This window comes from Pinus tabuliformis, chromosome 1_1, assembly GCF_031772625.1.
Source record: "Pinus tabuliformis cultivar Carrire ecotype Pingquan chromosome 1_1, CPIR1, whole genome shotgun sequence".
In the NCBI taxonomy this organism is placed as follows: Eukaryota; Viridiplantae; Streptophyta; class Pinopsida; order Pinales; family Pinaceae; genus Pinus; species Pinus tabuliformis.
Window position 1 is genome coordinate 443353122 of NC_142297.1, and position 13023 is coordinate 443366144.

Below are 13023 nucleotides of genomic sequence, written 5' to 3' on the forward strand. Positions count from 1 at the left end.
TCCATATTTGTATCCATTTTCATGCAACTTAGTTAAGAAACCGTGTCAATTGTGCTTCTCGAGCGATCATCTCAACACCCGAGATTGTCCAAACTGAGTTATCTCATCTAAATTTTCTTATTCATCTTTTCTTATTTTATCTAAATCAATTGTTCTTTGTCATGCTTGATGCTTGAATTTCCATCTTCATATTACATTAAATAATCATTTTAAAAAAAAAACGCAATTCCCTAAATCTAAATTTTCCCTTGTAAAAATAATATCTAAAATGACATAATTTTGAAGTCTATACTCAAATCCTGTAGTGATAGTTGCTTAACTAATCAAAAATAATACCTAAAATGACATAATTTTGAAGTCTGTACTCAGCCTGTAGTGATAGTTGCTTAACTAATCATGTTAAAAGCACCAATGGAAAAGAGCCTTACAGCCGTAGGTCAAAAACGCTTGAAACTTTTTTACAGAAACTTTTGATTATTTATTTGGACCAACTTCATGAAAAATATAGTTTACGAATTTTACGAGATGGAAACTAACAGAATAGAATAGATTCCTCAGTATTCACCCTCAACGCTGAAGGCCGATTTACACTTCATTTTAGATACATGACAAATGAAGCGGCTGGCAGATTATATGAAACTAGGATTTTTTAAAGTAGGCCCAAGGTATTTTAAAACTGCAGAATTTAATCGAGATAATTCAGAATTACGCTTGACAAGATGCAATCCAGAACTATCTTCACTATTAGCTTAATTTAGACGCCTGTGGGAAACAGTCCTAAATCTCATAAAATATATGGAACATCATGAACCATAGTGCCTTGTTAAAATGTTTTACTACTTCACATTGAATTATAGCAAGGTTTGTCAAAAATAAAGCTTTCAAAACGAAGTAAATATTTCATAAAAACTGAGTTTCAACTATATGTTGTCGGTAAAAATGGCATGGAATGGTTTGACTGTCCAAGCAAATGGCTATTGAAAAAGACCAATTATAACCAAAGAAAGCAATATTTTTAAAAGAAGCAACTGAGAGTAGGGTACATAAGCCACTCCTCACCACAATGGCATAAAGTGTACAATCTGACCCAAGATAATCATTATATTATATTTTATTATGAAGGGCAGCCACTAAGTCATGAGCATCATCTAGAAGTTTCCAAACATCCAGATGACCTGCCATGTTGTTGCACTCTCTAAGAATGTCATCCATGCCAGTATACTTCTCTATTATAAGCTTCCTTTTTTGCAACACAGATGCAGATATGGCATACAATAACAAATCACTAGTCGGAGGAGCCCTCTGCTTACCCTTCTTCCAAGCTGCTTTCCCTATACCTGCTCTAATAGCTGCTTGATTGGCCCAAATGACCTCCCACAGACAGAGAGTCTGCTCAAACGTGAGCTCTCTCCTAAAAAGCACCACCACCATCCTATATACAAAGAAGCAATCTTCAGCCTGGAGTTTCTGTAAATGTTTATATAATTGTGGATCCTTTGCTTTAATAATTTTGGCAACAATCTCCAGTTGTCTGCGGATACCTGATTCATCTAATCTGAAATTATCACGTGCAATGCGCATAAAGTGGACAAAGCACCAAAATGCTTCATAGTCATCATCCATCAATGCAACAAAAGGGGACAGAAGATCACTCATTCCTTGGCAATATCCAATCTCAGAATCATAGAGAGCATAAGTCTCGAGGATTGCAACTAATCTTGCAGCATGATGCTTACGGCATGGTTCTAAGTGCTCATCATTTTTTAATCCAACATGACAACCTAACACCAATGCCTCTTCCTCTGAAACATTTGCCTGGGAAGGAGAATATGGGATCCATTCTGCGTTCATGCGTACTGCATCAAGACGAATTATCCTCTGCCATGTACTGAAATCTTCCAACGCCTTAGGACCCCTTTCCTTCAGGCTCTTTATCCTGTCAAACTTTACTTCAATGTCTGAAGATTTTCCATCTTGTGTGTGCCCATCATTAACATTAACAGAAGACTTGACTGGAATGAGATTATATTCATCCGTGGATTCACCATCCAAATGGTCCTCATTTTCTCTGTGGCTATCCTCATCACTAAGGTCATACTTGACCATCACGGAATCATCTTCAATAATGGATTCACAGTCCGAAGATGCCTCATCTGTTCTCTGCGAATTGTTACCAGTAGACAAAGGGTCTAGGAGCTTAGAACCCTTTTTATCTGTGCTTTCTGATTCTATGAAAACAGATCCGCTGGATTTTCCCACGTCTTCAGCAGACGCAGCAACTGCATTATCTTGTTCAGATCCAAGTCTCTTTTCTTCTACACTGCAATCAATTACCTCGCCGTTTGTCTCATCACTGTCCTGTTCACTTTGCAGAAACTCACACTGTCGTCTCAACTTTTCATACTCGGCTCTGAATCAACACATGTAACCATTAAATCTTCAAAAATAAAATGCTTTCCCTGAGAAAGCGAAAAGTTGTTTGAATCTCGAAACTGTACACAGTCCAAGAATAAAATTCCTGATGCTCTTTCAGGAAAAGATAAATAGAAGAAATGTCTCAACTTAAACCTTTGCAACAAAACAAATTTAAATTCATCTTAATTTTACCGTTCTTAATTTAAATTTTTTCCATGAACTTTGCCATATCACATATGTCCTGCTGACTAAGATTCAGATCCTATTTCTTTAGCATACCTCATGCGAATTCTTTCAAGATCCCTTTCTCTTTTGGAACTCATCAAGTCATATCTGTATCAAAGCATTACTTCAACTTAGAAAATATACAAAAGCTAAAGACCTTGAAGTACAATCAGAATAGCAGACACAAATATAGACAATATGGATCACTGAAGCCCTATTTCATCAATATGTACATTTTCTGATATCTTCCCACAATTCCAACACCCTCAGTGTTGAATATTTTCTGTTAATACACTGGTTATGTCAACAAATGTGTCTATTTCAGAACAGGCTTTCCACAATTTTAATTTAATTATCAGCGAATATTAGGTGGATGGAAGAGATTTAATCTCCATGGAATACACCTGAATATTCATAGTAGTATTCACAGATCAAAGATTAAGATTTATTTCCAAGTTAGTTATGCTCTCTTATTTAATTTATTTCAAATTAACTAATTAAAGAAAATGTTTTATAACCACCCGTCATATTGGGCATGTGGTATTGACAAGCCACGGTATTGGCCCATGGTATTGTAACAAGATCTATTTACAGGTTAAAAAATTCCATGGTAAAGTGGTGGTGAACCTCTATGGTTAAGAATATTGTTACATACTTTTTTAAATGTATATATGTTTAACTCATAGATTAATTATTGTTATAATTATTAATAATAATAATTTAAAATAAAGTTATAATTTAGTTAAAATTTATGATTTATTTTAATCTGAGCAATGCGAGATGTCTCATGAGATAAGTGTTATCATGCTTATCGGCGTTTAACGGCCATTTAATTTATATGGCTGCACTAGTTACTGTAAGATTTATTATAGTCAATATACTATCAAAAAGGTGCTAAAAGAGACTCTTAGTTGTAAGTTTGGTGAAACTAGTACAATAATGGTCATCACCTAGCAAACGCTACCAAGAACATTATATCTTAATGACACCAAATCAGCCTGGAACAATTGAAAAGGATGGAATGACGCACATACTAAAGCACTGAGCATAAGTTTTCCTGGAGATTTTGTGTTATGCCATCGATGTTGGCTCTAGCAATACATAGTTCTTTATGTTCTGTATTTCTCTAGGACCTTCCATGTCATGTCATTGATATAGTTTTATAGGAAGCACAACAGTTGCGAATATTATTCAGTGAATAGCTACATACTTAATTATTTCTTAGATGGTTATACGCATGAGGAATCACCTCTTATTCAGTAACACTTAAAAATAAAGATAACTACACATCCACATGAACAGAGATAGCCATGGAAAAACAAAGACAAAAAATTGCTATCACTTGTATTTCAGTCACAAATCTTGTACTACAATAATGAATATCTAAAAGAGATTTGTTGTCAGATCATGCACATTCAAATGAGATCAGTAAGGAGATAATGCTTACACTCCAAGAAGAAATGGCCAAACTTCTGCTCTTATTCTTGAGTCGATGCCCTGTAATTAAACAAAATTAAATAAGATCAGAGGACTGAAAATACACCAGGAGATCATGACATCAATAACATGTGTCTGTTGACATCAATGCAGGTGCCTATACATGATAGTGGTGAACAATTTAATAGCGGATCAATTAGAGGTAAGAAAACAGTTTTTATAAGCCCATGTGAAAGAGATCATCGACAGAAAAAGCAAAGTGTAACCATTCTAAGACAAAGAAAACCAATCAGAAGTTCAAACTCTAGAGGATGGAATAAATAAAACACATTCGATGAAAGACAAATGATAGACTTGATAATTATACAAGAAGTTCAAGGAATATTTGCCAAGAGTAAATGTCTTAAAAGTAGTATGGCCTTTGCCCTAAAGGTTGTTGGTGAGTCGTGACCTTATCATGTCTGTCTTAAAGCTGGAGCCATCACAATGATGTTTATAGTTGACAACTGAGCTTATGATCTTTCTAACAAACATTCTATGAGAAAACTCACACTGAGGGTGATCATGCACAAAAGAAGCTCCAATCTGGAGTCAACCCATCAGATAAACTAGGATGCTGACTCTGCTTAGGCAATACAAAAGTAAGTTACCATCAACCAACAGGAATGTGGGTTTCTATAAATGATGATAGACACTCTTAGCTATCTTTACAACGATCCAAAGAACGGTATCTGAACAGATTTCCTTAGAGTAACAGATTATGGAGCCTCATGGTCAACATTGAGGGAACTTTTCTTTTGCCTTTTTCTAAACCAAGCTAAATCTTGTCACCAGTAATCCAATAAGACAACATTAATGAGAATGAAAACAATTTTGTGGACAAATGAAAGGAATAAGAAATCCCTTTACAAGGAATCACTTCATCTGTATGTGACAAAGGAGATAGTATAGCATTTTGTGCTAGATAACAGAAGCCGATGAACCTAAACCCTTGGGTAAAATGATAGAGGGTTGATTCCTATTGAAGATAATCTGAAGTTGGGGAATATCTTTTTTGATATGTGCCACTGATCGTGACTCTGGAATTGATAATTTCTGAAAATATTTTGATAGGAAAGAAGCATTCCCCCATAGAGAATCAGGAAAACTACTACATTTATGAATTCCATATATGGAAAATAACTTAGGTAAAAAAATGACAATATTACAACTGCATGACAGCTTCAAACCCCTGACTTCCCTTCCAAAGGATGCAGTTCAATTTCTGTGTTCTTTGCAGCATGAACAAACCCTTGCATGCAACCAAATTACAATTTAGAACTGAAAGTTAAGCAAGTTTAACCTCTACACGAAATGATAGCATATATGTACAAACTAAGGGACACGACTTGATGGCTGAGAGAGATGTGAATTGTCCACCTATCAGTATCTAGTATCTACTATCACAATGAGCAGGACCAAAATGATAAAGCACAGCACAAATATGGTTAAAACCATACATCCGAAGATGACATATAAGTATGCTAATGCATCCAGAGAGATCAATATTTCAGATAGGATTATAAACTTAAAATTGAATGCTTTATAATGGTCCCTAAAATGGCATTCATAATTCATGAACATAAACTGAAATTAAGTCCTTGATAAGAGAAACGCAATCAGTCTATAGTACATACAAAACAGATATAGATGTACTGCAACAAGAAAAATATTTTAATTCAAATTAAAAGACTCAGAGAAAAAGGAGGATTGTCTTTGGAATATGCAGTGGGCCTGAACCTTCTAAAGTTTAGATTGCAACTAAGTATGTTAAAATTGGCAACTAGGGCCAAACTCCATGTGGGTCATCTTATTTATGACAGCTGATATTTTTCTCGGATCCCTCTCATCGAGAGGTGTACGATTGATCTAAAGATCATCCGATTCTGATAAGTATTCATGGAGATATGAATTTATTTGTGTTATGGGACAATTCATCAAGGTCGGCCAGCAACCAAATAAACCCCTCATGTGCTCAACGTTTTAGTATAAATAGAGGTGCCTTGAAAGTCATTTGGACACACACACAACTCTCTTGTGATCTCTTCCTCTCCATTCGTTTGGGTTTTAATGGAAGGAAGAATCCCTAAGAGAAAACGCTGATCTACGAGGTTTACCCTAGCCCTAGACGAAGAGATCTATACGCTGCCCTCATCTACATTCATGGAGAAGAATCTTTGCTGCCCAAAAGGGAGGCTCTTATATTGCAGCAAGGGTAGGGTTCAACGCTGCTATGGAGAAGCCCTAACGCTGCCCTATGGAGAAGCCCTAACATAACCTATGAAGAGGTATATGCAGTCAAGAAGGGCAGCAATGTAAACGCAGCCTAGAAGAGGGTCTCTACCCTAGATGGATGCCCTAGAACCTTAACGCAGTCTATGGAAGAATGAAAGGTCTGAAATTGCCCTAACCGCAGCAAGAGAGCGAGGCTCTAAGACAGCGTGGAGGAGGCCTGAGTTCCTCAATGGAGGCCGAGTTAATTGCTGGAGCAGTAGCTTGTTTTTGGGTCACTTTGGTGGAGGGCGTAAGGGCTAGTTGTGACTGCTGGGGTATAACAAGCCAACGTGTGGTTTAGGAATGCTGGAGAAGGGTGATCATAGCTTTGGGACAGATGTTGCCGCTGATGTGTGAGGGCTGGTAGGACTGTCATTGATGCCCCAACCAGTCCGTGACCTTATTGTGAAGGCTGTCCTAACAGTTGTTAGAATGATCAGAGAATCCCCTAACAGTGATCTGATGTAAGTGCAGCAACATGATAGCAACAGCAAGCATGCAAGGTACAGCAAGCATGCACATTGGGACAGCAAGCATGCAAGGTACAGCAAGCATACACATTGGGACAGCAAGCATGCAAGGTACAGCAAGCGTGCACAATGGGACAGCAAGCATGCACATTGGGACAGCAAGCATGCAAGGTACAGCAGGCATGCACATTGGGACAGCAAGCATGCAAGGTACAGCAAGCCTGCATGGTCAGCAAGCATGCACATTGGGACAGCAAGCATGCAAGGTACAACAAACATACACATTGGGACAACAAGCATGCACATTGGGACAGCAAGCATGCAAGTACTGCAGGCATGCACATTGGGACAGCAAGCATGCAAGGTACAGCGAGCATGCAAGCTCAGCAAGTATGCACATTGGGACAGCAAGCATGCAAGGTACAACAAGCATACACATTGGGACAACAAGCATGCACATTGGGACAGCAAGCATGCAAGGTACAGCAAGCATGCACATTGGGACAACAAGCATGCAAGGTACAGCAAGCATGCACATTGGGACAGCAAGCATGCAAGGTATAGCAACAGCAAGCACAATGGGACAGCATGGCAAGCATAGTGCTGCAAGCACATAGGACAGTATGGCAACATGGCGCAGCAATGGCACATGATGCAGTACAGTGATGGGTACAGTCATGATTGGTGAAGCATGATGAGATGCAGCATAGTGATGATGGGTGCGCATGGTGCAGCACAGTGAGGTGCGGCATGATGACGAGGTGCAGCACAACGATAGGTGAAAGAGTCACCTTGGAGAATCAGTTGAAGCAGCATGTCTTCAACTGATCTCTTGTATCATCTTCTTAGAGATGATCTATGCTCTTATCTAGATAAGTCAAAGTGTTGACTTTTGTTGTAAATGTACTATCTCTCTTTCTCTCTCTGCTGAACTATTGAAGAACATATAAGAAGAATTGATCAAGTGTTTCCCCACATTGGGGTTTGTCGCTAGCTAGCGCCACATCCTGTGTCCTCTTGTCTTGGCTTGTCTTCTGCGATTTATATTTATGTTCTATCTGCAGTTTACTTTAACGTTAATGTGATTGCTAATTTGGAAAAGATATTGAGCTAACTGTGAAAATTGAAATAAATTGCTCTAGCATAGAACATGCCTAAAGTTAATATGGAACCAGAGTTGAGGTGAAGACAAAGCCCAAGCAAGAGTGAAAGAGCAATCACCAAAGACAGTTGGGAAAGGACAAAAGGATCAATGGATTCCTCATCCCTCTTCTAATTCACCAAGGGTGAAGTCGAAGCAGAGAATATTATCAGAATGGCGCAACGGAAGTTTCTGATGGTCTACCTGAAGGTCACTTCTATGGGAAGTCCGGATCTAAGGGTGGAATGAAAGGCAGATTCCTTGGTTGAAATAAGTTTGGCCATTATGCGAAGGAGTGTCCGACTAGCAGGGACACATCACTTGATGATGATAACAATCATTCCAGGGACATCTTCAATGATCAGAGGAATGACAGGTATTGCAGGTCATCAAGTACACGGCCGACTCTTCAGAGAAAGCAAGGAACCCTTGGTATGAAGAATCAAATGTTGTTTCTAATAAGATAAAGAAGTGTTATCTTGTATTGGCCCTCTCCTTCAGAATCTTTGGGAATCTGGCTTAGTGATTGTAGCGCTTCAAGGCACTCCATCAGATAGAAGGGTGCTCTCTCTCTAATTTGGTAGAGATGCAAACATTCGTGGGATTATACTTGGAGCCGATGCCACCTATCCCGGAAAGGGTGTTACTCCTCAATTGAATGAGGGTAACTCGATTCATTTATAGAATCCCTTTTATGTACCTAATCGCAAGAAGAACTTGGTGTCCATTTCGGCAATGGAAGTCAAAGGTTTCAAGGTGGCATTCATCGATGGAAAGGTGTTTGAAAATAGAATTTTCAAAGATGCTTTTACTCATGGGTTCAGAGTTTGGCAATTTGTATCAAATTGCAGAAAGTCCATTGGGGACCATGTCAGTTGACACATAGCACCAGAGGTCTGTGAGTCAGATGATGACAGGGATGCCTGAATTCAAAAGGAGCATGAAGGTACATGTCTGAGATGTACCAAAGGAAAATCTCACAAGGGGACCATTCCCCTCATGTAGCAGGTCCACAGGTTTGGAACAACCCGAGGAGGTTTGAGATTCATGATCGGGAATCTCATGTGTGCAGGTGGAAGAAAGCCCTCTATGGCTTGAAGCAAATCACCCCGGGTTTGATATGAGAGGATTGATAGCTGTCAGATGAAGTTGAGATTCACTAAGAGTGAAGCCAATCCAAACCATTGTTTGAAGGTTGTGGATGATAGACCTCTCATACCAACACCTTCTAAGAATGACCTATTTCTAATAGGTGCAGACCCTCTCACTTCCAGAAGTAAGAGGGAGTTGGATTCCAGATGTCGAATGGTAAACTGCAAGCCCGTGACTACCTCGAGGATCTTAACTTTTAGAAGCTATATGATGATAATGCCGAACCAGATTTGGGAAATGCCTCTAGGATTCATAACTCATTTGCATTGATGTTCTTGGTGAACTTTCGTCTGGATATATGTTTTGTAGTTAGCATGGTGAGCTCATATTTGGTTGAGTCTCACTGGATTGGTGCCAAGAATATTCTGAGATATCTTCGGGGCACAATCTCTCATGGATTGAGATACACTGCCGAAAATATGAAACTGCATGATTATTCGAATGTTGATTGGGCAAGCAGTATGGAGGATCACTAGAGCACTTCTCAGTGCTGGTTCTCTTTGGATTCTGCTTCGATATCATGGATGAGCATGAAGCATAAGTTGGTTGCTATAAGCACCGCCGAGACTGAATACATAGCTACGAGTATGATCTCGTATGAAGTTGCTTGGTTACGGAAGCTCTTCAGTGAGTTGTTTGTACACATGATGAATACCACTGTGATTCTCTATGACAACTGGGGGAGTTCGATTGTTGAGGAATCCCGTATTCGATGATTGCTCCAGTAGATAGACATCAAATACTACCTTATCTGGGATATGGTAAATCGATGAGCGAGGAGGCTCCATCGCATTGAGATTGATGTATAAGTCGCAGACATTTTGTCAAAGCCTCGGGGAAAGGTCAAATCTTTGACTTTCCCGAACGACTTGGAGTCGTTGAGAGACCTTCGTATAAGGGTCTTGCATGTTGCATGCATTAAGCTCTGGGAGCTCTAGGGGGCTTGGGGTACTTACTGAAGCAACACACGACAATAGGGCGACTCACCCTCCCCTAATGGTGCGATGTGTACAGGGTGAATAACTCAGCCTTCCCTGTGATACCCCGAGGCGACTTTGGGACAAGATGATTCGTTCTCTTGTGAGCCAGGATGATTCATTCTCCTGTGAGCCAGGATGATTAGTTCTCCTATAGGACAGGATGATTAGTTCTCATGTCGAGGCATCCTACCCATGCAGTCTGGGACTCATGGGAAGTACCTCTCATCTGATCAATGAGTAGGGAAATGGGGTTAGGGACCATAGTAGTACTATCGGTGGACGTATCGTTGTATCTACCGTACTCCCTATGCTAGGATGACCTCCATTGATCTAGGATCAATGTAACTGATCTGGGATCAGTATGAGTGGTTTGAGACACTCTCTTGTGATATTGATCTGGGATCAATAAAACTGACTTCGGGTCAGTAGAGAATGGTATGAAGCATTCTCGATCAATTCTTCTTCTTCATGGTTCAGCAGTGCAGGGCACTGATGGCAGAGATAGTACAGTCTGGTAGATGGATCAGCAGATGGAGTTCTCCCTAGTTGAGAGGGAGTGTTAAGATTAGCAACTAGGGCCAAATTCCATGTGGGTCATCTTATTTATCGCAGCTGATATTTTTCTTGGATCCCTCTCATTGAGAGGTGTAGGATTGATCTAAAGATCATCCAATTCCAATAAGTATTCATGGAGATATGAATTTATTTGTGTTATGGGACAATTTGTCAAGGTCGGCCAGCAACCAAATAAACCCCTCATGTGCTCAACATTTCAGTATAAATAGAGGTGCCTTGAAAGTCATTTGGACACACACACAACTCTCTTGTGATCTCTTCCTCTCCATTCATTTGGGTTTTAATGGAAGGAAGAATCCGTAAGAGAAAACGCTGATCTACGAGGTTTTCCCTAGCCCTAGACGAAGCGATCTATATGCTGCCCTCATATACATTCATGGAGAAGAATCTTCGCTGCCCAAAAGGGAGGCTCTTATATTGCAGCAAGGGTAGGGTTCAACGCTGCTATGGAGAAGCCCTAACGTTGCCCTATGGAGAAGCCCTAACATAACCTATGAAAAGGTATACGCAGTCAAGAAGGGCATCAATGTAAACGCAACATAGAAGAGGGTCTCTACCCTACATGGATGCCCTAGAACCTTAATGCAGTCTATGGAAGAATGAAAGGTCTGAAATTGCCCTAACCGCAGCAAGAGAGCGAGGCTCAATGGAGGCCAAGTTAATTGCTGGAGCAGTAGCTTGTTTTTGGGTCAATTTGGTGGAGGGCGTAAGGGCTAGTTGTGACTACTGGGGTATAACAAGCCAACCTGTGGTTTAGGAATGCTGGAGAAGGGTGATCATAGCTTTGGGACAGAGGTTGCCGCTGATGTGTGAGGGCTGGTAGGACTGTTATTGATGCCCCAACAAGCATGCAAGGTACAGCAAGCATGCACATTGGGACAACAAGCATGCAAGGTACAGCAGGCATGCACATTGGGAGAGCAACCATGCAAGGTCAGCAAGCATGCAAGGTACAGCAAACATACACATTGGGACAAGAAGCATGCACATTGGGACAGCAACCATGCAAGGTACAGCAGGCATGCACATTGGGACAGCAAGCATGCAAGGTCAGCAAGCATGCACAATGGGACAGCAAGCATGCAAGGTAAAACAAGCATACACATTGGTACAACAAGCATGCACATTGGGACAGCAAGCATGCAAGGTACAGCAAGCATGCACATTGGGACAGCAAGCATGTAAGGTGTAGCAACAGCAAGCACAATGGGACAGCATGGCAAGCATAGTGCTGCAAGCACATAGGACAGCATGGCAACATGGCACAGAAATGGCACATGATGCAGTACAGTGATGGCTAAAGTCATGATTGGTGAAGCATGATGAGATGCAGCATAGTGATGATGGGTGCGCATGGTGCAGCACAGTGAGGTGCAGCATAATGACGAGGTGCAGAACAACGATAGGTGAAAGAGTCACCTTGGAAAATCAGTTGAAGCAGCATGTCTTCAACTGATCTCATGTATCATCTTCTTAGAGATGATATATGCTCTTATCTAGATAAGTCAAAATGTTGACTTCTATTGTAAATGTACTATCTCTCTCTCTCTCTCTCTCTGCTGAACTATTGAAGAACATATAAGAAGAATTGATCAAGGGTTTCCCCACATTGGGATTTGTCCCTAGCTAGCGCCACATCCTGTGTCCTCTTGTCTTTTGCGATTTATATTTATGTTTTATCTGCAGTTTACTTTAATGTTAATGTGATTGCTAACCTGGAAAAGATATTGAGCTAACGGTGAAAATTGAAATAAATTGCTCTAGCATAGAACATACAGTGTCTATCATAGAGTTATCAAAGCACTATAAGCATAGTAATCTTAAAATTTTAGGTTTAAAAATGCGCCAATGTTAGGCCTGTTCTGCCATTCATATTGATATACCAATCCCTAGATGGGGCCCCAGAGAAAATTTAACGATGGAAGTTTATTTTAAAGTTTAGAAACTTTGGCAAATAATATTAGTCCCTAATATGCAAATTGTAAAACGTCTAATGTTTTTTTTAAATATTTAGATTTTTAATTACTTTATATTAGTCTATATAAAATTTTGGCGATTTTCAAGGTAAACCGATTTTATACTATAAAATTTGGGCAAATTATTTTTAGAAAAAATGGAAATTGGCGAATCCTTTTGGAACAAACATGGAAAATTAGCCCACCTGCGAATATTAGCCCCTAAAAATCCCTGCAGATGGGAAAAGTTATATTATGGTAGTCTTTTGGCTTGCATGGTTTTGCCTAGTCAGCAAATTTGTACAGTTATTACAACAATATGACAGACTTGGATGATTAGATTCTGACCTTCCAGGTGT

General features: G+C 39.8%; 1 protein-coding gene across 7 annotated transcripts in view; it reads right to left on the minus strand.

The window, feature by feature from the left end:
• Positions 1 to 991: 991 nt before the first annotated feature.
• Positions 992 to 13023, minus strand: part of LOC149213642 (rab GTPase-activating protein 22-like) — a 51329-nt gene continuing 39297 nt past the window's right edge. For all 7 annotated transcript variants that reach the window (XM_089392072.1, XM_089392071.1, XM_089392074.1 and 4 more), the window contains 3 exons: positions 4088 to 4137; positions 2695 to 2748; positions 992 to 2410 (listed from right to left, as the gene is read on the minus strand). In XM_089392072.1, coding sequence (XP_089248198.1) covers positions 1105 to 2410; positions 2695 to 2748; positions 4088 to 4137 — 1410 coding nt within the window. In that variant the 3' untranslated portion in view covers positions 992 to 1104. The remainder of the gene's footprint in view (positions 2411 to 2694; positions 2749 to 4087; positions 4138 to 13023) is intronic.